Source organism: Ursus americanus, chromosome 34, assembly GCF_024610735.1.
Source record: "Ursus americanus isolate L20-20 chromosome 34, mUrsAme1.1.p, whole genome shotgun sequence".
Lineage (NCBI taxonomy): Eukaryota > Metazoa > Chordata > Mammalia > Carnivora > Ursidae > Ursus > Ursus americanus.
The window spans coordinates 24,880,249-24,908,097 of NC_142160.1; the positions used below are offsets into that span (position 1 = coordinate 24,880,249).

At 37.2% G+C, this 27,849-nt stretch overlaps 1 protein-coding gene across 5 annotated transcripts in view; it reads left to right on the forward strand.

Annotated features, from left to right (window-relative positions):
• The window catches only part of NAA35 (N-alpha-acetyltransferase 35, NatC auxiliary subunit), a 96,222-nt gene that overhangs the window by 16,770 nt on the left and 51,603 nt on the right, over positions 1–27,849 (forward strand). For all 5 annotated transcript variants that reach the window (XM_045780905.2, XM_045780902.2, XM_045780903.2 and 2 more), the window contains exons 6-11: positions 402–569; positions 15,983–16,049; positions 16,141–16,184; positions 17,375–17,425; positions 18,069–18,152; positions 19,066–19,180. In XM_045780905.2, the coding sequence (XP_045636861.1) occupies positions 402–569; positions 15,983–16,049; positions 16,141–16,184; positions 17,375–17,425; positions 18,069–18,152; positions 19,066–19,180 (529 nt within the window). The remainder of the gene's footprint in view (positions 1–401; positions 570–15,982; positions 16,050–16,140; positions 16,185–17,374; positions 17,426–18,068; positions 18,153–19,065; positions 19,181–27,849) is intronic.

Here is a 27,849-nt window from a genome sequence, read left to right on the forward strand (position 1 = left end):
GAGTTGCTAAGGACTAGTTAGTTCTAAAATTGTGAATTCCCTACTTCATGGATTTTTATTGACTCCATTATGGAATTGATTGCTTTTGGGTGGTATGTAAGGCAGCATTCTAATTTCATTAGTCGCCAAATGTATTGCAAATTGAATTCTACATAAGAATGCTTCTGTTAGATAGCTAATCATATTTATGGTATATGATTCTTGAAAAACTTTAGTCAGTGAAAGTGAATTGTAATTCTTTTGTCTCTTCTGACTTTCCCTTTAATCATCTTTGAAATGCCATGATTAATAATACATTTATTTGAGTCTGTGGCAGTTTAGCCCTTGACTGTTGGGACTGTTTAGACTTTGCAGACTCTGTGTGTCATTTTAAACATACACATACTTTTATTTCTTTATAGATAACATGGTTAGAAGGTCATTCCTTGGCACAGACAGTATTTACATGCCTTTACATTCACAATCCAGACTTTATAGAAGATCCTGCCATGAAAGCTTTTGCTCTGGGAATCCTGAAAATCTGTGACATTGCAAGGGAAAAAGTAAATAAAGCTGCTGTTTTTGAAGAGGTAAGATTTTATAATATGAGAATTCCTGAAGCTTATTGACCACCCTATTTATTGTGATATATTTAAATGATTATATGATACATATTTTTATCATCAAATGTAGTTAAAAACAGTTTTTTTAAAGTGATGCCGTGCTATTTTCAAATATATTGGCTGAAGTAATCCAGTTCGAAGAAAGAACTTCAGTTCAGTATATGTTATTTCCGTCAGTACCATTCATTGAGTGTCCATTATGTGCAGAGTATTTTGTAGGATATTGTGGGGATTCACAAAGATAATAGAAGACACAGCTTTTTCCCTCAAGTCTCTTATAAATTATAACACAGAAGTGCTGTACTTTCAGTCTTTGGTTAAGAGGGAGCTAAGGAAAACAAAGGTATGAAGAATATTTTAGGGTATAAATATATTCTTCCAGTTTGTACAAAGTACCTTGCCCTGAGGAAGTGTTGTGAGTTTTATACATGGAAAGATATTTTTCTCCTTATGAGAAAAAAAATAAGGTCTGAGGTGCTGATAATTTTAAGAGGAAATGTGATAGCATTTTAAATTATTGACAAGAATTTTTAATTCTTCCTTTTGTTGAAACATATTTCATTTTAACGCTGTTACTGATCCAAAATAAATATCTTAACCTCCTACAGTGGTTCAGTCTATAGTATATATTAGCTTTTCTAAATTTCTATTAATAATGTGAGGATAGTATAGCTAATATGACTTCACATTTGAATATATAGCTTGTGAGTTGTGTATGAAATACTGTCTACTTTTTACACACTTGTTGGTTATTTAGCTACTTATTTTAATTGCTATGGGCATCATGGAGAATCTTATCCATTTGCGTGAAAATTTTAAAAAAGATTAGTTCGAGTTAATAAGTGAGAAGAGATATACGTATTATTAAATACTTATATTCTCAAATTACACCCAAAAGGACATCAAAAATCCTAATCCCAGGGGCGCCTGGGTGGCACAGCGGTTAAGCGTCTGCCTTCGGCTCAGGGCGTGATCCCAGCGTTATGGGATCGAGCCCCACATCAGGCTCTTCTGCTATGAGCCTGCTTCTTCCTCTCCCACTCCCCCTGCTTGTGTTCCCTCTCTCGCTGGCTGTCTCTATCTCTGTTAAATAAATAAATAAAATCTTAAAAAAAAAAAAATCCTAATCCCAGGGCAGAGAAAGGATTTATTTAGCAAACAGTGCTATAGTAGTTGGTTAGCACCCTTGAAAATTAACTTATCCGCCTTAATCTGTTGGGTTATTCCAGCAGAATACCATAGGTGGAGTGGCTTGTAAACAACAAAAGTTTATTTCTCATAGTTCTGGAGAATAAGAAGTTCAAAATCAAGGCACCAGCAGCTTCAGTGTCTGGTGAGGGCCTCCCTTTCGGTTTATAGATGGCCATCTTTGCACTGTGTCTTCACATGGCAGAAGGTGCAAGGGAGCTCTCTGGGTCCCTTTTATAAGGGCACCGATCCCATTCATGAGGGCTCTGCCCTTATGACCTAATCATCTCCCAAAAGCCCCACCTCCAAATACTATGCCATTGAGTGTTAGGACTTAATATATGAATTTGGGAGGGATACAAACACTCAGTCAATGAAAACATTAAAATAAATTGCAGATAAATATTTTAAGTAAAAAAGTTGTTAAAAAGAAGATAGTTTATAGAAAATGAAACGCCCTTTAAACATGAGAAAGGATGCATAACTTAAGAGACATGCAGATTAAAACTGAGATGCCATTTTTACCCATTATTGGAAAAGATTAGAAATTTTGTATAATGTACCTGTCGATGAGACGTGTGTGTGTGTGTGTGTGATGAATAGTCATTGCTTCCCTCTTTTTAATCTTTAATTTCAAATTAACAAGTTACAGTGACAGCACAAAGAACAGCATATATCCCCAACCTTGATTCAGCTGCTGTTTATCCATTGTCCCATTTACTTTCTCAATTTCTTTCTCATGTATGTATGTTTTTTCTTTGAACCGGCAGAGAATAAGTTGCATACGTTATGATCTTCTCCCCACAAACACCTCTCAGTGTGCATCTCCTAAGAAAAAAGGTACTTTCATACACAAGTACAGTACAATTATCAACCTCAGTGAATCTGCACTCTCCATATTCTGTTCATCAGGTGACCCAGTAATGTCCTTCTTAGCGTTTTTTCCCCTACAGTTCGGGATACAGTCTAGGATCATGTCCTACATTTAGTTCCCTCTTTAGTATCCTTTAATCTGCAGCAGTTCCTCGGCCTTTCTTTGTTTCCATGTCATTGATGTTTTTGGAGAACACAGGCTTCTCCTGGTTTGTCTTTTTTAATAGAATGTTCCTCACTTGGGGTTTGTGTGTTTTTCCTTGTGATTACATTTAGATTATGCAGTCAGGAATACAATGTAAGTGATACTGTGTCCTCCTTCTGGTGTCACAGCTGAGGCATACAGTATGCATCTGCCCCCTCAGTGGTGATGTTACTTTGTTCCAAGGTGTTTTCTGATTACTGTATGGCTACTGTTTTCTCCCCCGGCATGTAATAAGCCTTCCATAGGGAAACTCTCTAAGATCATACAAATATCCTGCTCATTAAAATCTTTCCCCTAGATTTAGCATCCACTGATGCTTGCTTGGACTAATCTTCACTGTGATGGCTGCAAAATGATGATTATCTCACTTTAGCATGCCCCCCACATTTATTAGTCAGGACTCAGGTTTCCACGGTAAGCAAGACTCAGACATCTTTATGGTTTCATAAACTCATACAACTGTTTGAAAGAGCAGTTGGTAATACCTTAAGTTAAAGTGTAGACGACTTACCTCAGCAGGTTCACCTTTAGGGATTTATTCTACAAATAGATCTGTGCTGTGTACAAAGATTTAGGTACAAGGACATTAATTGTAGTTTTGTTTATAGTAATCAAAGTCTAGAAACTACCTTAATGTCCATCAATAGGAGACTTGTTAAATGATGCTACCTTCATACAGTGGGGTATTATGCACCCTTTACAAAGAAGGAGGTAGGTTTATGTGTCCAAGTAAGATTAGACCTCCAAAATAAAGTAAAATAAGTCAGGTATGTATAGATTACTACCATTTTTTTTTTCTTTTTTAAAATGGGAAGTAGTTAAATCTTCATACATAAGATAACTGGAATCTTGAGGGTTGGGATATACTTGTTTGTGTTGTTGGAATTTTTATTATGTGCCTAGATGAGTTTGTTTTAAAAGTAAATGAAAATAAATTTTTGTAATGTAAGTAATTATAATTGAAATTCTGCATATTCTCTGGATGAAGGATTTACAAATGGGAGAAATTATAAAGGAAAAGACCAATAAGAAAAAGCTGATAGAAAAATTTTTGGAAAAATCTCTGTGACAAAAATAATCTGTATTTCTGTGTTAAGATCTCCAAGTAAAGCATAACACTGAAGCCCAAATGAGTAACTGGGCAGTAAAGTAAACAGCTTACTCATGGAGGAGGGTAATAAATGGCCATAACATTTAAAAATTTAGTTTTAGTGTCATCCAAGAGTTATAGTTAAAGTAATTAGTTCACTTTTCACTACCAAATGTATTTTTAATTGAGAATATTCAATACTGGTAAGGATGCAGTAAGGTGTCATTTGGTTTTTATTAGTGGGAGTATGCATTAGCACAGCTGAAACTAATTAATTCATCTTTAGAACTCAGCCTTAAATGATTAGAAATGTGATACTTTACGCAAAGACACTTTAATCAGTTTTTAATAGTGAAAGTTGGCTTCAACCAAAATGCCACCATTAGGGTTTGCTTGAAGTAAATTATGGATAATTTATTACACATAATTTATTATACAGAGTGATAGTGAAAACAGTGTTTAAAGTCATGGGGAAGTGGGAGTGCCTGGATGGCTTAGTCGGTTAAGTGTCTGCCTTTGGTTCAGGTTATGATCTTAGTTAGGGTCCTGGGATCCAGCCCAGAGAAGGGCACATTGCTCACTGGGGAGCCTCTTCCTCTCCCCCACCCCACCTTGTGCACTCCAGTGTGTACGCACGCACTTGCTCGCTGTCTCTCTCTCAAATAAATAAATTTTAAAGAGAAGAAGACTGGAAAGAAATATGAATAAAGCTCCTGGGCTGGAAAAATTATGTTTTCTTATTTCTGTGAACTTTTCAGATTTTTCCAGATAAGTTTGTCTTGGTTTTATAATTAGAAAAAGAATTGATTGGCTATTGAAAGTCCTTAAGAGACCTGGTAATGAGTAAGTAAGAATGAACTGTAATAAATCAATCATTTCTTTGAAATGGCTGCTTCTGAAGTTCCTGGGTGCTGGCATATTTTGCCCTCAGATGCATCTCTGCTTTGTTTTTACTCCTGAACTGAAGACATGTGTGTTTCTTAATATCTTGTATACATGTGCAAAATGGGAACCACAGCTTCCCCATCAAACCGCTGGTCCTCTTGCATTCTGCATCTTGCAGAATGGTATCTACAGGGTTATCTAATTGAATTCTTTTATTTTTACCTTGCAAGTGTCTTGAATCCAGATACTGCTTTTCCTTCTCCCATTGTTCCTGCTTTAGTTTGAGCTTTTGTCAGTTTTAGATTTAGGCTCTTGCAAGAGTGTCTGCACTCTCCACTTGACTACCAGTTAGTTACCATTTTAAAAGTAGGTAATCTGGTCTTGTTCAGTTTTGCTCTTTGAAAATTTTTCCTGGAGTGTGTGTTTTAATAAAAGTAATAATATCTGTACATATTATGCAAAATCAAGTAGCCCATAGGATGTAAAATGGAAAATTGTAGTTCTCAGTTCTTTCTTTACTCATTCCATTATAATATTAAATTCTGTTTAGCTTTTTCCCCACTGTTTATTTTCATATTTCTGGATAATAGACTTATATTTTTATTTCTAGGTATAAATAATTTTATCCAGTTATTTTATACAATTTTATACAGTTTTAACCATTTTTAGCTGGGAAGTGTCAGCACATTTTTAGCATATAACTGTCATTCACATATTACCCTGTCCTGTACCCCAGTAGTAATTTGGTTTTGGTTAAGTCATTATATTTCAGTGTTGACATTACTGTGATTGTATAAATACTAATAAATACTAATGACAGATGAGCCAGAGTGGTGTAAGTGTACATTTCCTTTCTCATACAAATTTTTATTTTTCTTGAAGGTGATAACTTCACCTTTTGGTTTGCTTAGTTTTCTGTGTACTTCTCCTTGATTCTTCCCTTCCCATTATTATGAAACATAATCAGATAGTCTATCACTTTATCCATTTTTTGAAATTCTTCTTAGCTCCTTTGTTCTCTAGCTTCAGGCTGGATCAGTTTCCTTCTAGGTCCACTTTACACCTGTGATCCCAGGTTTCTCTTCACTATTTTCCTGGGAATTCCATTTCCTTTCTTTTTTGTTAGATTTCTAGTTATCTGGATTTCATGCCTTTATTGTTCTTAGTTTATTATTTTGTATGGTACAGCATTTCCAGTTCCACGGGGAGAGACAGGGAGGGAATTGTTTTTTGAGAGCTTGCATGTCTGAAAATGTCTTCTCTACCCTCACACTTGATTAAAAGTTTGGTCGTAATAGATTTTTAGGTTGGAAAATCATTTTCCTCAGAATTTTTTAGGCATTATTCCACTGACTCTTAATTTTAGTGTTGCCATCCTGATCCTTTATATGTGACCCATGTTTTCTCTTTGGAAACTTTTAGGATTTTTCTTTCTAATGACTATACTTTAGACTTGGTCATTACAGCCCTTTACTGATCTCAGTTTGAAGTGTCCTATTCTCAGACTACCACCTGTTTCTATGTTGCTTGTGTTCTGACTCCTGCAGTTCACCCCTACTTGGACTCCAGTTTATTACATCACTTTTTTACTGTCATTACCTTTTGACTCTCTTTTCTGACTTTAAATCCATCTTCCTTCATTACAGTTACTCCCTTGCCTACACTTTCAGCAGTCTTCCTCTCTTGCCTATTGTACCTCAATTCTGGTTGAGTCTAACCCTCTATCTACTGTGCCTTTATACTTGCACATCTCAGTGTGACTAGAGAGAAATACATTCACACTGATTGGTCCTACTTTCAGTTCATCACCACTAACTTCAAGTGGGCCATGAGTGCTCCTTCCCTAGGTTATTCAGTCTCCCTCTCAGACTTCTGACATTTTTATCATCCTCACTTGAGCAAAACCGACCTTCCTACTGCACTAAATAAATGGAAGTAATCTCACCTACCTGCACAGGTGCTCTATGTTCTTTGGCCCTTCTGTCTGTCTAGATGAACCTTCTCTCTTATCTGAGGGTGATCTCTTCTGCGTGTACATTGGATTCCATATCCTGTCTTGTATTTAAAAACGCTCTAGCAGTTCTCCCCTCTATCCCTTGCATAATGAATTTCCTCCTGTACTGGGTCATTCCCATCAGCATGTTAGCATGGCTTTTCTTCCTCAGTCTTAAAAATACCATTTCTTGGCATAACATAACGTTAGCTTCTGCCCCATATTATGCAGTTCTTTTCAGCCAGAATCCTTAAGAGGTGTCCATTCTCTCTTGAATCCAGTCCAGTCAGGCTTTGAATGGCGTTCCACCAAAACTTCATCGTCATGGTCATCTAAGACGTCAGTGTTGCTAAACCCATTGGTTAATATTTGGTCTTAAACTTGATCAGTCATTAGATTTTTGACATGGAGTCCATACTTGAAACAAATTATTTTCTTGGCTTTTAAGATGCTCTTTTTCCCTGGTTTCCTGCTTCACTGGTTCTTAATTTATCATCTCATTCTCTAAGCCAACACTATCCAGTAGATACAGAATGCAAGCTATATACATCATTTAAAATGTTCTAGTAGCCTGTGGGTGAAATTTTTGTAACATTTTATGTATACCAGTATATCTAAAATAATCTTTCAATATATAATCACTTATAAAATATTAATGAGAATTGCCAAAATATGGAAAGAGCCCAGATGTCTATTGACGGAGGAGTGGATAAAAAAGATGTGGTGTATATGTATGTACAATGGAATATTACTCAGCCATCAAAAAATGAAATCTTGGCATTTGCAACGATGTGGATGGAACTAGAGTGTATTATGCTAAGAGAAATAAGTCGGAGAAAGACACATACCATATGATTTCATTCATGCTGAATTTAAGAAATAAAACCAGATGAACATAGGGGAAGGGAAGGAAAAATAAGGTAAAAACAGGCAAACTGTAAGAGACTATTTTTTTAAGATTTATTTATTTAGAAAGCGTGTGCGTGCGAGCAGGGGAAGGGGAAGAGAGGGAGGACAAAGAAGCACATGCCACGCTGAGCACAGAACCCGATGTGGGGCTTGATATCAAGATCCTGAGATCATGGCCTGAGCAGAAATCAAGACAGACACTTAACACACTGAGCCAGCCAGGCACCCCAAGAGATTCTTAACTATAGGGAACAAACTCAGGGTTGCTGGAGGGGAAGTGGGTGGGGGTTGGGGTAATTGGGTGATGGGCATTAAGGAGGGCGCTTGATGTAATGAGCACTGGGTGTTATATACAACTGATGAATCACTAAACTCTACCCTGAAACTAATAATACACTATATGTTAACTAACTTGAATCTAAATAAAAATTATGGGGGTTTTTTGTAGCACGTATTCTAAGTGTAGTATGTATGTTACAGCACATCTCAGTTTGAACTATCCACATTTCAGGTGCTCACTAAATTGGCTGTGTGGTGGCCATATTGGTCAGCACAGTTCTGAACATTGGTGTGGCTCAGTCTTTACACTTCTTCTCTGTCTGTACTCATTGCCCTGATGATCTCATGCAGTTTCATAGACTTACACTCTGTCTCTGCTAGTGAAGCCTAAGTTTGTGTCCTCAGCTTAGACTTTATAGACTTCCCTAAGTCTCAGATTCCCATATGCTGCTGCCTATTCAACATTTTCCACTTGGATGTCTATTTCAGACTTCACATTTCCAAAATGGAGCTGCTGATTTTCCCCTTGCCTCCTAACTTCTTCTTCTGTATACTTCTCAGTCTCAGCAAATGGAGCTCTGTTCTTCTAGTTGTGAAGAACGAAAACCTTGGAGTCATCCTGGACTCTTCTCTTTCTCTCATACCTCACATCTAAACCGTCACAAAGTCCTGTGAACTAGAGGTTGGCAGTCTGCAGCCTGTAGGCCTACCCAACCCACTGTCTATGTTTTTTATGGCCCTGGATCTAAGAATGGTTTTTGTGTTTTTTAAAAAAAATTTTAAAAATTTTCTTTTTAAGATTATTCATTTCAGAGAGAGAGCACAAGCACAAGCTTGGAGGGGGGGCAGAGGGAGAGGGAGAAGCAGACTCCCCACTGAGCAGGAAGCCTGATATGGGGCTTGATCCCAGGACCCTGGGATCATGACCTGAGCTGAAGGTAGACACTTAATGGACTGAGTCACCCAGGTGCCCCTGTTTTTTGTGTTTTAAATAGTTACATTTAAGTAGTCATAGAAGTACCTACATATCTCCATTTTACCACTTGGCTTGCAAAGCATTGAATATATATTATCTGGCTCTTTAAGAAAAAGTATCTGTGACTGATACTGTCTGTTTATTTAATTAATTAATTTGTTTAATTAGTGCCAGGCATTGCGGCAGGTGCTGCTGGGTATTCTGCACCTGTAATGACAGGCATATATCACTTTGCTGTGCGGGATGAGGGTGGGAGGGAGACTAAGGATGCTCCGCCTGGCTTTTATGCCTTTTCTCCTTTTTAGGGAAAAGTCCTACTTATCTTTAGACTTGGATCCCAGTCTCCTGACTTGCCTATACAGACTTCAGTTTTCTTCTCTCCCTTCTTAGCATATTCTTCTGTTACAGCTGGTGCCTACATACTGGCTTGCATGGAACAGTCCTACTTGGCACCTTTTATCCTAGTGTAGTTATTAATAGCATCCCCTTTTACTCTCAGTAGTATGCCAGTTTGAATAATAATGGTATTGTACACCCCTTCTCCTGTTACTTTTTTTGAACATGGATGTGATGTTTGGAGGTAGGTCCTGCTTCATTTTGTAAATATGTAAATCTAAGCCTCAGAGCTTAGGATGGTGAAGCAGAAAGATTCTTTCTGATATTCCTGTTATTTGGCATAAGTCACTGTAGTTGGATTTTCCTCTTATTTGCAACCAAACATATTTTTAATATGAAAATAAATAAAAGTGCTGGTTTGCCTGGCGAAGAGTAAACACTGTTACCCATTTGGTGTGTATTTCTCTAAATATTTTCTGTAATATGTATACATGTGTATTTTACTTAACATGATGGAATTATGTAAACTATTTGCAACTTTTTTAAAAACCACAGACAATAGAAAATAGATTTCTGTGTGTACCAATATGTTGTAGGTAGAGAGCCACCTCATTGTTTTTTATTGGCTGCATAGGGTCATGTTAAGAGTACAGGTTTTGAATAATTATTTCTGGCAAGAATTATTAAAGGATGCTAAAACTAGTAAACAAAAGTATAACAAGCACAGTACCTAACCTCCAAGTATCTTCCCACAAAATATTAATTACAAAGGGAAAATGTTTCATTTACAGTGAAGAAACATGGCAGATACCACCTTAGCTAAATGGTCAGACTTAGTCTCACCAGTAATGGGACGATTCAACATCATGTGCTTCCAGATACAGTGCTCCAGGAGAAGAACAGAACATCACTTCTGTGGCATTCCTATTAAACATGATATAAATGGGATTTAATCTTGGGGAAACATAAGGCAAACCCATATTGAGGGATATAACTGTTAAAAATAACTTCGGCCTCTACTGTTCCAAAATGTTAGGGCATGAAAGATAAGGACCAAGGAAATGCTCCACATTAAAGAGACATGAATTTCCAAATTTGATCACTGTACCATGGTTATGTAAGAGAATGATTTATGGTTTTGGGAAATTACTCTGAAGTGTTTAGAGGTAAGGGGGCATCACAGTCTATAACTTAGTCTCAAATGTGTAAGAAAAAGTATAGAGAATGATAATGCAAATGTGGTAAAATGTTATTTGAAGAATATGGGGGAGGAATATGGAACTTCTCTGTACTATTTTTGTATTCTGAAATTTTTTTCCAAAATAAAAGTTTAAAAAGTACAGCCTCTGACGACCGATATCGCCTAAGTTTGTGTTCTTTCTCTGTCACTTATATGCTTTGTGGTGTTTGGGGATTTAAGTTTCTATGCCTCAGTGTCCTCATTTATAAAATGTAGTTTGTAATCGTTCCACCTCAGAGCATTATTTTGAGGGTTAATGAAGTTAATACAAGTAAAATGTTTAGAACAGTGCCTGGCATATAGTAAATACTTAATAATGTTAGCTGATGTTATCATTTGTATTCCATTGTACATACACTAAATTACAAGCCACTTACCAGTGGACATTTAAATTGTTTGAAGTCTTAATCTGAATCATATGTGGGCATGTTTTACCTTTACTTGTAGCTTTGCTGCGTTACTCAGTATCCAGTCTGTAGAAGGTACTCAGGTTTGGTTGAATGAATCAAGTCATTTCAGGAGCACCTGAAATCTTTATGCAAAGTACTTTATCTGTGAAATGAAATTTTAGAGCAGTAATAAGTCGTACCAATATACTGTAATTGTTATTTTAGAAGGGGTTGAAAAAAATTTCACTTTATTTGAATATTACATTATTAGTACAATCAAGATCACTGGTTTGGTTGGAATCACATTTAGTACTGGTATTGGGTGTTCTACTACAGTTATGATTGTAAATGTTTTACTATTCCAAATTTCCTTGTGGGGCTGCATGTTTTAAATGCTATGTTTTATAGAATTCTGAATACCCCGCTTGATACCTTTCTGCAGTTATATCTTGGCAGTATTTAAAGACATTGTAAAATACAATAAAGAACATGGGGCTCTACCTCTCAGGACGTCTTCATCCTCTCAGTGGATAATAGGCTCTGTAGTGGCTGTGATTGTATTTTGCCATTGTACCCCTGGGTTTCTAGCCTATACCAGCCATCATTGTGTGGTCTGAAAATCGTTCAGAAATGAATAAGTGAGAAAATTTTCCTTACTAGTCTATACCTCCAAATTCTTGATTTCAAAAATATTACCCTTTGATAGCTGCCACTTTTCTGGCTTCCTTACTCTGATTCCACAACTCCTGCTATCTTCAGTTCCACAGAGAACTCCAATTCCCAGATGCTGCTCCTTTAGTTTTCTCCGTTACTTCTGTCATGTCCTCATTTCCATGGTCCAGTGGTGAAATCATTCTTTCTCAAACACCCTTCACTCCCTTGCCCCTCTCATCTTATCATAATGTGTCACTTATATGACAAAACCCCAGCCATCTGCCTACTTGCTGCATGCACCCAAACAGCAGAAGGGTGCTACAGAAAACCCACATCTGTGTGTCTTTTCTCACTTTAATTTTAGGACTGCAAATCTCAGATGGGCACTCAGCACTAGAGACAGCTCTATCCTTCTATGGTAAGCTTTCTTGAACAGCCTCTCAGTGATTTCTCCACATCTTTTACTTCTCAAAACCTCCATTGCCAACCCTCCTCTCTTATCAGCTTACCTTGTACCTTAATGAGATATTAGATGGAATCAGATGTGGGTCACAGTACCCCATCTTCTCACGATCATGTGTGCTAACCTGTGTTGGTACCCACATCATCTGCCTTCTGTCTTGTGAAAATGCAAGCACCCTGACAATCTAATCTCAGCCTCCTCTTGTGTTCTAGATTCTGTCCCCTCTTGCCTGCTGCAGTCATTAACCCTGCTTTGTATTGCATTATTAGTGTCTCCTTCCCTCCTACAGTATTCTTTTGGCATATAAACATGCTTAAATATCATTTAATTTAAAATAACCCAGTTCCCTTGATCCCATGGCTCCTTATATCTAGTGTCATTTCTCTGCTATCCTGTGCAAAAAACTCCTTGAATGAGCGGTTAATATTTATTTTTCTTATCTCTTCTAATGCTCCTATTGGACATTCTTTTTCTACAATTGCACAGAAGCTGGTATTAAAAAGGTCCTTAATAATATCCATCTTGTTAAATCCATTGTTCTCACCTCTCCCTCTCCAACCACCAGTATCATTTGACAGAGTTGACCTCTCTTTGAAAGAGTTTCTTCTCCTCATCTTCCTGGTACAGCCGTCCCTTGGTTTTCTTTCTTCCTCACTGGTTAGCCCATTTCTTGTGCTTGCTTCTCTAGATGCTGGGACTACTCGTGGGCTCTTCTGTACCTTCTGCTTCAGTTTATGTTCTCTAGTTCTGCACCTTTTAATACCAGCTCTGTACTGATGAAGCCCAAATTTATATCTCTAGTCTTAATTCCTCCCCTGACTTTCAGACTCATACAAGTGCTTTCCTGAAATCTTCACTTGGATAACTAAAGAAATTATAAACCTAACATAACTAAAATTGTGCTCCATTTCCGTCTTTAAACCTACTCCTCTGGAAGTCTGCCCCATGTCAATAAATTGTACCATCATATACCAGTTCCTCAGACCAAACACCTAAAAATGATCCTTGATGGCACAACTCACCTTGTATCCCACATTCACTTCATTGGCACATCATGTTGGCTTTACCTTTTCAATATATCCTGCTTTCAACAACTTCTCATCACTTCCAGTTACAATCTCAATCCAAATCACCATCAACTCCTGCTTGCATTTATTGGGTGGTGTCCAGTATCTGGTCTCCCTGGTTTGGCTTTGACTTTTGTTTTGTTAAATCTACAAGGTTTTAAGAGTGATCTTTTAATGGTAGCATCTATTTATATAACTCCTCTGCTTCAGGCCTCCAGTGACTTAGATTAAGTTCTTGTTACTGAGGCAACTATTTATTACTCAGACTTGTGATACTGTATCACATAAATGCTTTCCCTTAGCCTCCTCGTGGAAAGCAGTGCATAGATAGGGCTTACTGGAGTGTTTTGTCTTCACAGTGTTGGCTTACTTAATTTTTAAAAAAATAGTAACATTTAAAAATTGGAGGATTTTACATTAAATTAGATTTTGTTGTTGTTGTTGTTCTGAAAAACACTAGCCTTGCATTGATTACTCAGTAGGGTAAGTAGTGGGTGGCTACCTTTACATGAAGTGTTTGTTCTCCAGCATGCCATAGTCTCTACCACTCCCCCAGGTGTCTTGTAGTCAACCTGATCTACTTAGGAAGATGACCAGGCATGGCCCTGCCCCACAGTAGGTCATCATTCACTTGACAAATATTTTTTATTTTAGTTTTTTTTTAAAGCATTTTATTTTTTATTTTTTAAAGTAGGCTCCACACCTAGTGTGGAGCCTAGCATGGGGCTTGAACTCAGGACCTGGAGATCAAGAGTCGGTCACCCAACCTACCGAACCATCCAGGTGCTCCGACAAATATTTTTTTAACAGTACTTTGTGCCAAGTACAATTCTAAGTCCTGGAGATAAAGCAGTGAATACAACAGAGCCTTGACGTCATTGATTTTGCATTCCTTGGGAGAGATAGTCAATGTGTCAAATGTCAGGTGTTCTGTGAAGAAGAGTAAAGCAGGGACAGGGCATATAGAATGGTGGAGGGTGCTGTTTTAGAGAGAATGCACCAGGCAAGTCTCTGTATGAGGAATTGAGACTGGAACAGAGGCTGGAATATAAGGAGGGCTGGGGCTCTGAAAATCTTTGGAAGAAACTTTGTGGGGAGGGATCAGCAAGTACAGAGATCCTGAGAGGAGAATGTGTTTGATGTGTCCGAAAGATGACAAGAAGGCCTGTGTGACTGCAGTGCAGTGAATGTGGAGAAGAATGGTAGGTGGAAGGGAATGAGGTTGGAGAGGGAGGCCAGAGGTGCATGGGAATTGGTGGTGGGCATCAGTTCATGTGGGTTGGATTTTCCTGTGAGCAGGGAAACAATTGAAAGGTTTTGAGTAGGAGGTGATGTGAAATGACTTATTTTAAAACAATCCCTTTGGCTTCTGGCAGTGAATAAATTGTAGCAGGCACAAGCATGGAAGGGGGGGCGACCTGTGTGAGGCAGGTGTGGAAGTGAGAGGGGGTGGTGACTTCACTAGAGATAGCAGTGAATGATGGGAGTTACGCTTAGATGAGACTTTGAACGTCGGGTCTGTTGATGGTTTGATACAGGGCATGGGAAAATGAGAGGAGGGACACCTGGATAGCTCAGTCAGTTAAGTGTCCAACTTGCTTTTGTGTGAGGTCATGATCTCAGGATCTTGAAATCAAGCCCTGCGTCAGGCTCCACACTGGGCATGGAGTCTGCTTGAGATTCTTTTTCTCCCTCTGTCTTAAAAGAAAAGAAAAGAAAAAATCTAGAGGAATTGAGGTACAGGTTTTCAGCCAGAGTAACTGTGGGTGGATGGGGGTGCCATTTAGCAACATGGTAAACACTGGGAGAGTTCCTTTTTGAAAGATGTGTAAAATGTGAGAATCCTATTTGGTGGCCAAGTAGGGATAGAGTATAAACTTTACCTAGAGGATAAGCTTATAGTTCTGTAACACAACCTGAGGTTTTTAAAAGACCCAATCCTTTGAGTCTTATAATACCACTAACAATAGTTCTTTGAACCCAAGGACGTTGTTTGTTTTTTTTTTCTTTGTTCATAACATATAGTACATGATATGGATTGTGTACTCACTTATGTTTTTGTTAAGAATCCACAGAAATGTTGCCATAGCTCTAGATACTGCTGTAAATGCTTATTATTCCAATATATTAGGCTTCTGTATACATTTTTGTAAGAATTATAATACAATGGAAACATTCTTTTAATAGAGTTTTTGACTTAATTGAACCAGCCAAATGATATTAAATTCAGTTTTCAAGGTGAGTCTGGCAAACTACTTACTTTGTTAATGTCTCAGTAGTATTTTAAATGATTTCGCAGGTGGAAATCCGTATATGTATAAATAATTTTTTTCTTTACAGTGCGACTGAAGTGGAAATATGCTTTTGCTATCACTTTGAGTAATTCTGTTTGAGAAAGGCTTAACTTTTGTGGCCTAACAGTGTGTAAACAAGCATTTGATAATTTTTGAAGTAAAAGTCTTATGTAGATTTTGCAAACTTATCGTCAGGTGGTAGTTACTATGTATTTACTGTTCACTTGTGAACGTGAGAATACTTTGTAAGTGGGAATTTTTACTTTCTGACACTATTAGCATTAACCTTATTTTGCAAATGAAAATACTAAATGCAAGTGTATTTAAATTGCCTAAGGGCAAACGATTAAACAGCATTAGAATATGGTGTTTTAAGGATACACTGTAGGGAAAGTGTCTATGTATGATAGCAGTATTTAGACAAGCAGAATGACATTTCGTTACTGTGTTCATATTAGCAAAGTAGGATTTCGTAAGAGGATTTTATAATAAAAGGTTTTGCTAGTACTCAAGGGCCTAATTATTCCTTTCCTGTACAGGAAGATTTTCAATCAATGACTTATGGATTTAAAATGGCTAACAGTGTGACAGACCTTCGCGTTACAGGTAAAACAGTTTATAAGATGATACACAAGTTTTGTGTTTGAATTTGTTTCCTGTTTAAACTCATTGTCTCACTCATTGTCTCTCTTTCTAGGCATGCTAAAAGATGTGGAGGATGACATGCAAAGAAGAGTAAAGGTATACTTCTTTTCTCTTTGCTTTGGTATAGGATTTTCATATTCTTCTAAATGTCAAGTTACCTTTAGCTAATTACAAACAGCTAGCATAAGGAGGGCCACTAGCTTCCTTTATATATGCTGTGCCTTTTTTGCAATTAATTTGAAGACAGCTAAAGCAGTTGTTTCCGGTGAATTAATGTCCCTTTCAAGTACGGAAAATTTAACTTTGAAGATTTTTCAATTTTTTGCCGGTGTTTTAGAAGTAATCGTATGCTCTTTTAAGAATAGCATAATCTAGAATTTTAAGTTCCTCAAAGGTAAGGAGATCTTCTTCAACAGCTATTACAAAGTCTGCAAGACAGTAGACGACCTCAGTAAATGGTGGTATCCCAAATCTGGTGAAAGACTTCTTATGAATGATATCCTTCAGCCAGATGACCCTAATGATTTGGTTCTTATAGAGATTTAAAAAAAGAAAAAAGGTTGTATTTCTGCTGTTCTTTTATACTTGTCTAACACAACATGGTTGTCAAAGCAATTTTATATTATTGCCTTAGTTGATATTTATAATTAAGCAGTGAATTAGGCAATAAAAAAATGCACATGGTGCCCTAGTTTTGGGTGAGGAAAATGCAGCTTAAAAGAGTTAAGTAAACTGAGTTGCTGAAGGGCATGCCACTAGGAAGGGCAGCGCAGGGCTAGAACCCAGATATTCTGCCAGATCTTCCTATAGTAACTGCCCTACAGTTGTCAGAATAGTCAGTCATATGATACTCATGGAAGAGGTTTTGCATTTTAGTGTAGAACAATCAGTATTTACAATGTGACTTTATGATGTGATTTGTGTAAAGGTTACTATTTTTTTCTAACAGGGTTAGTTTTGAGAGCATCAAGACTTTCAATTAATACGTCCTTTCAAAAAGAAAGAAGTACTGTGTGCCATGTACTTACTTCATTGTTTTGCTTTTGCTGTTTTTAATACCTTATTCTTCTGTATGGTCTTAATAATTTATATCAAAATAGACTTTCTGTATATAGTATTAATAGGAGAAAAATGAAAGATACAGCTTTTTTCTTCCAAATATTTTTCTTAAAAATAAATTTTTATGTTTACTCAAAAAATTAATTTAGCTCTTTACCTTGTATATTTATAAGCTAATATTTCTACAAGTTTGTGTTTATTTTAATTCACGTTTTTTAAACTTTTAGAGTACTCGAAGTCGACAAGGAGAAGAAAGAGATCCAGAAGTTGAACTAGAAGTAATTGAACTTATTTTCTGGTAGATAATATCAGAGAAGTCTACCTCTTAATGTAGTAGTTTTATGAACTGCGTTATAATTTATGGAAGCCCTTTTTAAGGTATTTCTTTACAAATTGGACATTGCAAGGGATTTTATTTCCCTTGTATTTGTTTTGATAGAATAATAATACAGCTCTTTCAAATACATGATTTCAAAGCTCTTCAATATTCCTGTGAGGTAGGAAGAAAAATGATTTTTTACAGATAATGCATCAAAACTTGGCAAAACTCAAGAACTTGGACAGTATGAAAGGCACTAAACCTTTGTCGAGATCCTTAATTTTCTGACTGCTTAAAGCATCTTTTCATCAGTTCTGTTTAAAATGTAATTAAATCAGTTTTTGAGATAATAGTCTAACTTTTTACTTAAGGAAAAATCCATCCCATTGATACAGAAGCTTTACTTTATATTTCTATTTCAGTAGAACAGGCTTTATTTTCTGCAGCTCATTTTCAGGCATTTACAGGACTGTAAGTGAAGGTGTTTTGAATATAGTGAGTTATTTGCATTGAAATTTAGGACTTAAAATACTATATTTTAAAATGAAATTCCTTTGACAGACTTTGCATCTTTTAACTTTTAGTCCTTTCTTATTTTTTAGCACCAGCAGTGTTTAGCAGTATTCAGCAGAGTGAAATTCACTCGAGTGTTACTGACAGTGCTTATAGCCTTTACTAAGAAAGAGGTAAGAGCATTTAATCTATTTCAGTGGGCTTTTTGGGGGGGCAGGACATAGTGTGTTATTGAAGTAGTTCTGAGACTTCTCCATTGAAACGCCTCCATCACACATATACAGCATTCAGCATTTGGTATATTTTATGTATATTATATATATACATATATATATGATGTTAGAGATATTAGATAATTTTCTCAAAAAGTCACATGAATTTACATTCTGTTCCATAACGTACCTGTGTCTGTTGTTGATATATAAAAATAACATTTTATATTACTTACTAGTGGTGTAATAATAGAAGTTGAAATTGCTTGTGTGTAGTCCTGTTTTGTGAATTGAAAAGGAGAAAGCAAAAATGGGAATTTTAGGTAGACCTCTTCTTTCATTCAGTTCAATAATTAACTGTTGGATTTGTGTAAAACCAAAAAAGCCCTAGATGGTGAATATTTTTTCTTCGTGTGTATTTGCATTAACTCAAGTCAATTACAGACTAATTTGTGGATAATTAGGAAGTGGTGAGTAGAGATCCAACCTTTATCATTGATCTAACTTCTAAGTCTCTTTTTTCCTTTTTTTTTTAATTCACCTTAATGAATGGCATAGTAGAAATGCTGAAAATTTCCAGTTGACCACAGTTCAGTTTTTTTCCTTTATTTTTTTAAAATGTAAGACGAACAGAACAAGCCAGAAATGTTTCCCATTATTTTTTAATGGTTCCTACAAGAATAGAAATGGGTAAAAAAAATAATAATAATTTTTATCCTAACAGGATCTGAGTATCCTGTATTAAGTGAATAGTTTGTGAGAACCGATGTCATTACAACATTTAATTTCATTATTGTTTATAGGATTTTCCTATTTAATGTATATCTTTCAGTGAAAGAATATGTAAGAATGTTTTTGGTGATTTATTTGCTAGACCAGTGCTGTTGCAGAAGCTCAAAAATTGATGGTTCAAGCAGCAGATCTTCTTTCTGCCATTCATAATTCATTGCATCATGGCATCCAGGCTCAGAATGATACTACAAAAGGAGGTAATTGTCTGTTTTTACTCCTCCTCTTTTTTTTCTTACCCATCCAGATTGTATAGAGTTTGGTTTATTCTAAAATTTCATGTAAGTTCATCTGTTTGGACCTTGGAATGTTTTATTCCATAGACTTGTATAGTGTTTATGCTTTCTTTTAAATATAGTATAGACCAAAAATTGTACTGTAGAACTTGACCATCTCTTGTGTCTTACTGTTTGGGCTCTGAATATTTACTGTCAGGTGATCATTCTGTGATGTGAGCAGTACGTTCTTTTTTAATCACCTCTTCCCTCTACTCCTTTGAGAGATCACTACCTCGATTACATAGTATTCCCTGAATACTGCGCCTATACCCTCTGTGGTCTCCTTGCACTCGTAACTCTGTTATAACATTTTTTTAGTACATCATGTTGTAGTTGTTTACCTGTTTGTTTTTGTGACAATATTTTAGGCCAGGAACTGTCTTGTTTGCGTGTCTGTGTGGTGCTTGGCACATTGTTGACGGTAGATTTTATTTATGAAATATTTCTTAAAATGAATAATGTACCTTTGTTGTAAAAGTTGCAGCTGAGAGCACGGATGGGAGGTAGGGGCAGAGGGAGAGGGAGAAGCAGGCTTTCCACTGAGCAGGGCACCTGATGCAGGGCTCGATCCCAGGACCCTGGGACCATGACCTAAGACAGAGGCAGACACTTAACCAACTGAGCCACCCAGGTGCCCCCTGAGTTAACATTTTAGCTAATATGTAGCAATTGTGGTTCTTAAAACTCTTTATAATTAGATATTTGTATTCTCTAAATTGTACACTTTTAATAGATGAATTATATGGTATGTTAATTATATCTCAAAGTTGTGATTAAAAGAAGATGGAGCAATGTTTTCAGAATTTGGGTGGGGGGGTGGTTTCTAATCTTGAATCCTATTTTAAGCTATCATTTAATTGTGAAGAAACATAATTGTAGGTATTTAAAGTCTCAAAATTAATCTCCCAAAGCTTTTGAAGATACTGCTGGTATATGTGCTCCATTAAAACAAAGGACTAAGGAGATTCTGGGGAAGATGGCAGAGTAGGAGGATCCTAGGCTCACCTCATTTCACAGATTTACTTATAACACCCACATCAGTGTAAATAACACAGAAAATGACGTGAAGACCGGCAGAAGATTCTCCACAGCTAAATATAGAGAAGAGGCTACATGGAAGAGGGTGGGAAGAGACATGGTCAGAAGCTAAATGGACCCTTGGGGCTGTCTGTGGGAGTGAGGAACACTGAGGATTCAGACAGAGGGAGAGGAGCAGACCCCACATGGTTGTATGAGGGACTTACTCTGGGAAGATGAATCCCCATAACATTCGGCTTTGAAAACCAGAGGGGTTTAGCTTCTTGAGTTCTTAAAACCAATGGGGCTTAACGCCCAGGACTTTAAAAGTCATCAGGCTCAGCTCTGAGCTAGAGGGCAATAGGAAACTGAGTCCCTGTCCTTCAAGAGACAGCGTAACAACCCTGCTGAGATATAGCATAGAAGCAGCAGTTTGAAAATTTATTTGAGTTGGGGGATGGTTTCTAATCTTGAATTAGAAGCAGAACGGAATTTATTTCCTGGACTCAGAAGTGTGCAGTAGGAGACTTTTCTAAGAACAAAAGAGCTGGTGGGTGCCATTTCCTTCCCTGCCTACCCAGCCTAGAAACAGACGCCTATGGGAACCAGTGCTTCACACTCTTCACCTAGCTTAACTAATTCCATCCCCATGCTCTTCAAACCTGCCCCCTCCAACACACTCACTGCAGGAGTTTTCCCAAATCCTCTACATTACCCTACCACAGCAGACTAGCACAAACCTTGGTAACACTGCATGTCCCTCTTTGCATTCACTTACAGACCCGTCCCCTCTAACACATCCTTAACTGGGGTCCTTCCAAAGTGGTACTGCAAGCATGGCAATGTGCAAGCATCCCCAACAGGGATCAGCACCTCTTGAAGTGACTCTTACCCTGGAGAGAGGGCAAGAAACCACACACCCTGATCCAACTGCAGCCCCACAATGGGTTGGTTCTGACTGCCCACCCACAAAATGCTCAGGGGATGACACAGGGAAAGTGGCCTGCAGTACTGTGTGACCATGGTTCTGGCAAATGCCTAGTCTGACCCAACTCAAGCCCAAGGCAGCACGAGACTGGCCCACAAATAACACAAAGACCACACTTTGCCCACAGCAGACAGAGAGCCATTGCAGATGACAGGACTGAAGGCAAACATGGCTCAGTCACAACAGTAGGGTGCACACAACACACATAAGAGATAATCTGAAGCAGCAGGTTCTGGTGAATAGGGGACATTGTACTGTAGGCCACCACAGAGACTCTTCTTCATGAGGCCACTGCTTTTTTTTTTTTTTTTTTTTTTTTTTTAAGATTTATTTGTTTATTTTTGGGGATGGGCAGGGGGAGAGAGAGCCTTAAGCAAACTCTGCACGGAGGTGGAGCCCAGCGCAGGGCTCAATCTTACATCCCCAAGATCATGACTTGAGACAAAAATGAGAGTCAGACACCTATCTGACTGCGCCACTCAGACACCCCTTATAAAGCCACTACTTTCAAGAGTAGAGGACAAAGGGGCGCCTGGGTGGCACAGCGGTTAAGCACCTGCCTTCAGCTCAGGGCGTGATCCTGGTGTTATGGGATCGAGCCCCACATCAGGCTCTTCCGCTATGAGCCTGCTTCTTCCTCTCCCACTCCCCCTGCTTGTGTTCCCTTTCTCGCTGGCTGTCTCTCTCTCTGTCGAATAAATAAATAAAATCTTTAAAAAAAAAAAAAAAGAGTAGAGGACAAAGCTGACTTTCCTAACACAGAGAAACAGACACAGAGTTAAACAAAATGGGGAAATAGAGGAATATGTCCCAAATGAAAGAAAAGGACAGAACCACATCAAGAGACCTAAATGAAACTGAGGTAGGTTATATGCCTGTTACGGAATTCAAAGTAATTGTCATAGAGATGTTCACTGAACTTGAGAAAAGAGTGGTAAATCTCAGTGAGATCCTCAAAAAGAGATGTAATACAGAAAAGAACCTATCAGAGATGAAGAACTCAATAACTAAAATTAAAAATACACTAGAGGGAATGAATAGTAGATGAGAGGGAGCAGAAGAGCAGATGCAGTGACCTGGAGAACAGAATAATGGAAAGCAATGAAGCCAAACGAGAAAGAAAAAAGAATAATAAAAAAAGAGAATAGATTAAGGGAACTTAGCAATATTGTCAAGTGTAACAGTATTCACATTATAGGGATCCCACAAGGAGAAGAGAGCAAAAAGAGGACAGAAAATTTATTTGAAGAAATGATAGTGGAAAACTTCTTGAATCTAGGGAAGGAAACAAATCCAGATCCAGGAAGCACAAAGATTCCCCAACAAAATCAACCCAAGGAGATCCATACCAAGACACATAGTAATTAAAATGGAAAAAGTAGAGCTAAAGATAATTTATAAAGCAGCAAACAAAAGAAGACAGTTATATACAAGGGAAATATGATAAGGCTATCAGCTGATTTTTTCAGCAGAAACTTTGCAGGCCAGAAGGAGTGGCATGATATATTCAGAGTGCTAACAGAAAAAAACCTGCAACTGAATCCATCCAGCAAGGCTATCATTCAGAATAGAAGGAGAGAGAGTTTCCAAGACAAACAAAAGTTAAAGGAATTCATCACTACTAAGCCAGTTCTATAAGAAATGTTAAAGGGATTCTCTGAGTGGGAAGGAAAAACCATAAGCAGGAGTAAGAAAAAGTGGGAAGCACAAAAGCTATAAAATATCTTTAGAAATTCGTCAAGTGTTTCACAAAGTAAAAGGATGTTAAAGTAGGACACTCCATACCTAAAATGTGGGGGAGTAAAAATTTAGTGCTTTTAGAATGGCTTCAGACTTAAGCAACCATCAAATTAATAGGGACTGCTATATACTAAGTTGTTACATGTAAACCTGATGGTAACCACAAATCAAAAACCGGTAATAGATATGCAAAAAGTAAAGAGAAGGGAATCCAAATATATCAAACTATTCCAAGAAATAATAGAGGAAAGAAAGCTTCACTAAAGAAAGCCAACAAACCGTGAGAGAAGGGAAGAGAACAGAGAATTACAAAACCAACCATAAAAAAGCAAGTAACAAAGTGGCAGTAAGTACATACCTATCAATAGTTACTTTGAATGTAAATGGACTAAATGCTTCAATCAAAAGACATAGGATGGTGGAATGGATAAAAAAAACCAAGATCCATCTATATGCTGCCTACAGGAGACTCATTTCAGACCTAAAGACACATGCAGATTGAAAGTGAAGAGATAGAATCTAACACTTATGCAAATGGCACTGAAAAGAAAGCCAGTGTATAGCAGTACTTAAATGAAACAAAATAGACTTTTTTTTTTTTAAAGATTTTATTTATTTATTTGACAGAAATAGAGACAGCCAGCGAGAGAGAGAACACAAGCAGGGGGAGTGGGAGAGGAAGAAGCAGGCTCATAGCGGAGGAGCCTGATGTGGGGCTCGATCCCAGAACGCCAGGATCACGCCCTGAGCCGAAGGCAGATGCTTAACCACTGTGCCACCCAGGCGCCCCCAAAATAGACTTTAAAAAAAAAATAATGAGAGCCGAAGAAAGATACTACATAATCATAAAAGGAACAATCCAACAAGAAGAGACAACAATGTAAATATTTATGTACCCAAAGTGGGAGCACCCAAAACATAAAGCAGCTATCAACAAACATAAAGAAAGTAATTGATAGTACTGTATTAATAGTAGGGGACTTTAACACCCCACTTACATCAATGGATAGATCATCCAAACAGAAAATCAATAAGAAAACAGTGACTTTGATGACACTTTGGACCACACGGATCTAATAGATATATTTGGAACATTCTACCCTCAATCAGCAGAATGCACATCTTTTTCCTTTTTTCTTTTTTCTTTTTCTTTTTTTTAAAGATTTTATTTATTTAAGAGAGAGAAAGCGAGTGAGCAGGGAGGAGAGGGAGAGGGAGAAGCAGGCTCCTGGATGAGCAAGGAGCCTGACACAGGGCTCGATCCCAGGACCCTGGGGATCATGACCTGAGCCAAAGGCAGATGCTTAAACTACTGAGCCACCCAGGTGCCCATGGAACACTCTCCAGAATAGATCACATATTAGGCCACAAAACAAATCTCAACAAATTCAGAAAGATCAAAGTCACACCATGCATCTTTTCCAACCACAGTGCTATGAAACTGGAAATCAACCAAAAGAAAATATCTGGAAAGAACACAAATACGTGGAGGTTAAGTAACATGCTACTAAACAATGAATGGATCAACCAAGAAATCAAAGAGAAAATAAAAAAATACATGGAGAAAAATGAAAATGAAAACAACCGTTCAGAATATTTTAGATGCTTTAAAAGTGGTTTTACGAGAGAAGTTTATAGCAATACAGGCCTATCTCAAGAAGCAAGAAAAATTTCAGACAACCTAATCTTACACCTAAAGGAGTTAGGACAAACAAAACCCCAAAATAGTAGAAGAAAGGAAATAGTAAAGATTAAAGCAGAAATACATGAAATAGAAACTAAAAAAAAAAAAAAGTTAGAAGAGATTAATGAATCCAGGAGCTGGATCTTAGAAAAGATAACAAAATTGATACACCATGTGCCAGACTCATCAAAAAAAGAGAAGGGACTCAAACAAAATCAGAAATGAAAGAGGAGAAATAACACCACAGAAATAGAAGGGATTATAAGAGAATGTTATGTAAAATTATATGTCAAAAGATTGGGACAATCTAGAAGAAACGGATACATTCCTAGAAACATATAAACTACCAAAACTGAAGCAGGAAGAAATAGAATATTTGAACAGATCAATTACCAGCAATGAAACTAAATCCGTAATCAAAAAGTTCCCAACAAAGAAAAGTCCAGGACCAGACGGCTTCACTGGTGAACTCTATCAAATATTTAAAGAAGAGTTAATAATTCTGCACATCTCAAGCTATTCTAAAAAACAGAAGAGGAAGGAAAACTTCTGAATTCATTCTATGAGGTCAGCATTACTCTGATCCCAAACCAGATAAACACACTACAAAAAAAAGAGAATTATAGGCCAATATCCCTGATGAACATAGATGCAGAAGTCCTCAACAAAGTATTACCAAACTGCATTCAACAATACATTAAAAAAAATTCACCATGATTGAATGAAATTTACTCCTATGATGGAAGGGTGGTTCAGGATTCCCAAATCAGTCAGTATGATGTATCATATCAACAAGAGAATGGGAAAAAACTAGGTAGATGCAGAAAAAGCATTCGACAAAGTACAACGGCCATTCATGATTTAAAAAAAAAGAAGACCCTCAAAAAAGTAGGTGTAGAGGGAACATATCTCAATATAACAAAGGCAAGGTCTGAAAAACGCACAACCAACATACTCAATGCTGAAAAATTAAGAGCTTTCCCTTAAGATCAAGAACAAGACAATGATGCCCATTCTCACCACTTTTATTCAACATAGTACTGAAGTCATAGGCACAAGCAATGAGACAAGAAAAACAGAAGGCTGCTTCACATTGATAAGGAAGAAATAAAGCTTTCGCTCTTTGCAGATGACATGATACTATACTAGAAAACCCTGAAGATTCTACCAAAAAACTATTAGAACTGATACATGAAGTCAGTAAGGTTGAAGGATACAAAATCAATATACAGAAATCTGTTGCATTTCTGTACACTAATAATGAAGTAACAGAAAAAAAAATTAAGAAAACTATTCCATTTACAGTTGCACCAAAAATAATACCTAGGGATAAACTTAACCAAGGAGGGGACAGACATGTATTCTGAAAACTATATAAAACATTGATGAAAGAAATTGAAGAGGACACAAACAAATGAAAAGATATTCCATGCTCATGGATTAGGAGAACAAATATTAAAATGGCCATAATACCCAAAGCAGTCTGTTGATTTAACACAATCTCTGTCAAAATACTAACAGCATTTTTCACAGAGCAAGAAAAGAAATTGTAAAATTAATTAATAGGTATTAACTCTTGTTTAAAAATCCTAAAATTTGGTTGGAACCACAGAAGACCCTGAATAGCTAAAGCAGTCTTGAAAAAGAACAAAACTGGAGGTATCAGAATCCCAGATTTCAAGGTATACTACAAAGCTGTAGCAATCAAAGCTGTATGATACACAAAGATAGACACATAGATTAGTGGAACAGAATAGCCCAGAAATAAACTCACAATTATATGATGAATTAATCTTTGACAAAGGAGGCAAGAATATGCAATGGGAAAAAGTCTCTTCAACAAATGGTGTTGCTAAAAGTGGACAGCTGCATGTAAAAGAATGATAGTGGACCACTTTGTTACGTCATACACAAAAATAAATTCAAAATGGATTAATGAATTAACTGTGAGACCTGAAACCATAAAAATCCCAGAAGAGAGTACAGGCAGTAATTTCTCTGACCTCAACTGTAGCAACATTTTAGGTCCCCTGAGGCAAGGAAAACAAAAGCAAAAAGAAACTATTGGGACTGCATCAAAATTAAAAGATCTGCACATCAAGGGAAATAATTAACAAAACAAAAACAACTTACTGAATGGGAGAAGATATTTGCAAATGATGTATCTGATAAGGAGTTAGTATCCAAAATATATAAAGAACGTATACAGTTCAACATCTAAAAAAAATAAAAATAGGCAGAAAACATGAACAGACATTTCTCCAAAGACATCCAGATGGCCAACAGACACTTGAAAAGATGCTCAGAATCACTCATCATCAGGAAAATGCAAATCAAAACTACAATGAAATGTCACCTCACATGTGTCAGAATGGCTAAAATCAAAAACACCTGAGTCAACAAGTGTTGGTGAGATTGTGGAGAAAAAGGAACTCTTGTATGCTACTGGTTGGAATGCAAACTGGTGCAGGCACTGTGGAAAGCAGTATGGCGGTTCCTCAAAAAATTAAAAATAGAGTTATCATAGGACGTGGTAATGCCACTAGTGAGTATTTACCTAAAGAAAAGGGAAACACTAATTCAAAAAGATACATGCACGCCTATGTTTATTGTGGCATTATTAATAATAGTCAAACTAGGGAAGCAGCCTATGCCCACTGACAGATGAAATAGATAAAGAGATGTAGTTTTATACACACACACACACACACACACACACACACAAAGACACACTGGAATATTACTTAGCAATAAAAAAGGAATGGGCCCTTTCCATTTGCAGCAGCATGGATGGATCTAGAGGGTATAATGCTAAGTGAAGTCATTCGGTCAAGAGAGACAATTACCATATGATTTCACTCAAATGTGGAATTTTTTAAAAAGATTTTATTTATTTAGTTGAAAGAACAGCAGGAGAAACAGGGGGGGAGGGACAAGCAGACTCTGAGCTGAACATAGAGCCTGACATGGGGCTTGATCTCACCACCCTGAGATCATGACTTGAACTGAAATCAAGAGTTGGTTGGACGCTAAACCAACTGAGCCACGCAGGTGCCCTTCTAATGTGGAATTTAAGAAACAAATGAACAAAGGAAAAAAGAGACAAATGAAAACCAGGCTTAAATATAGAGAACAAACCTGTGGTGACCAGGTTACCACCTG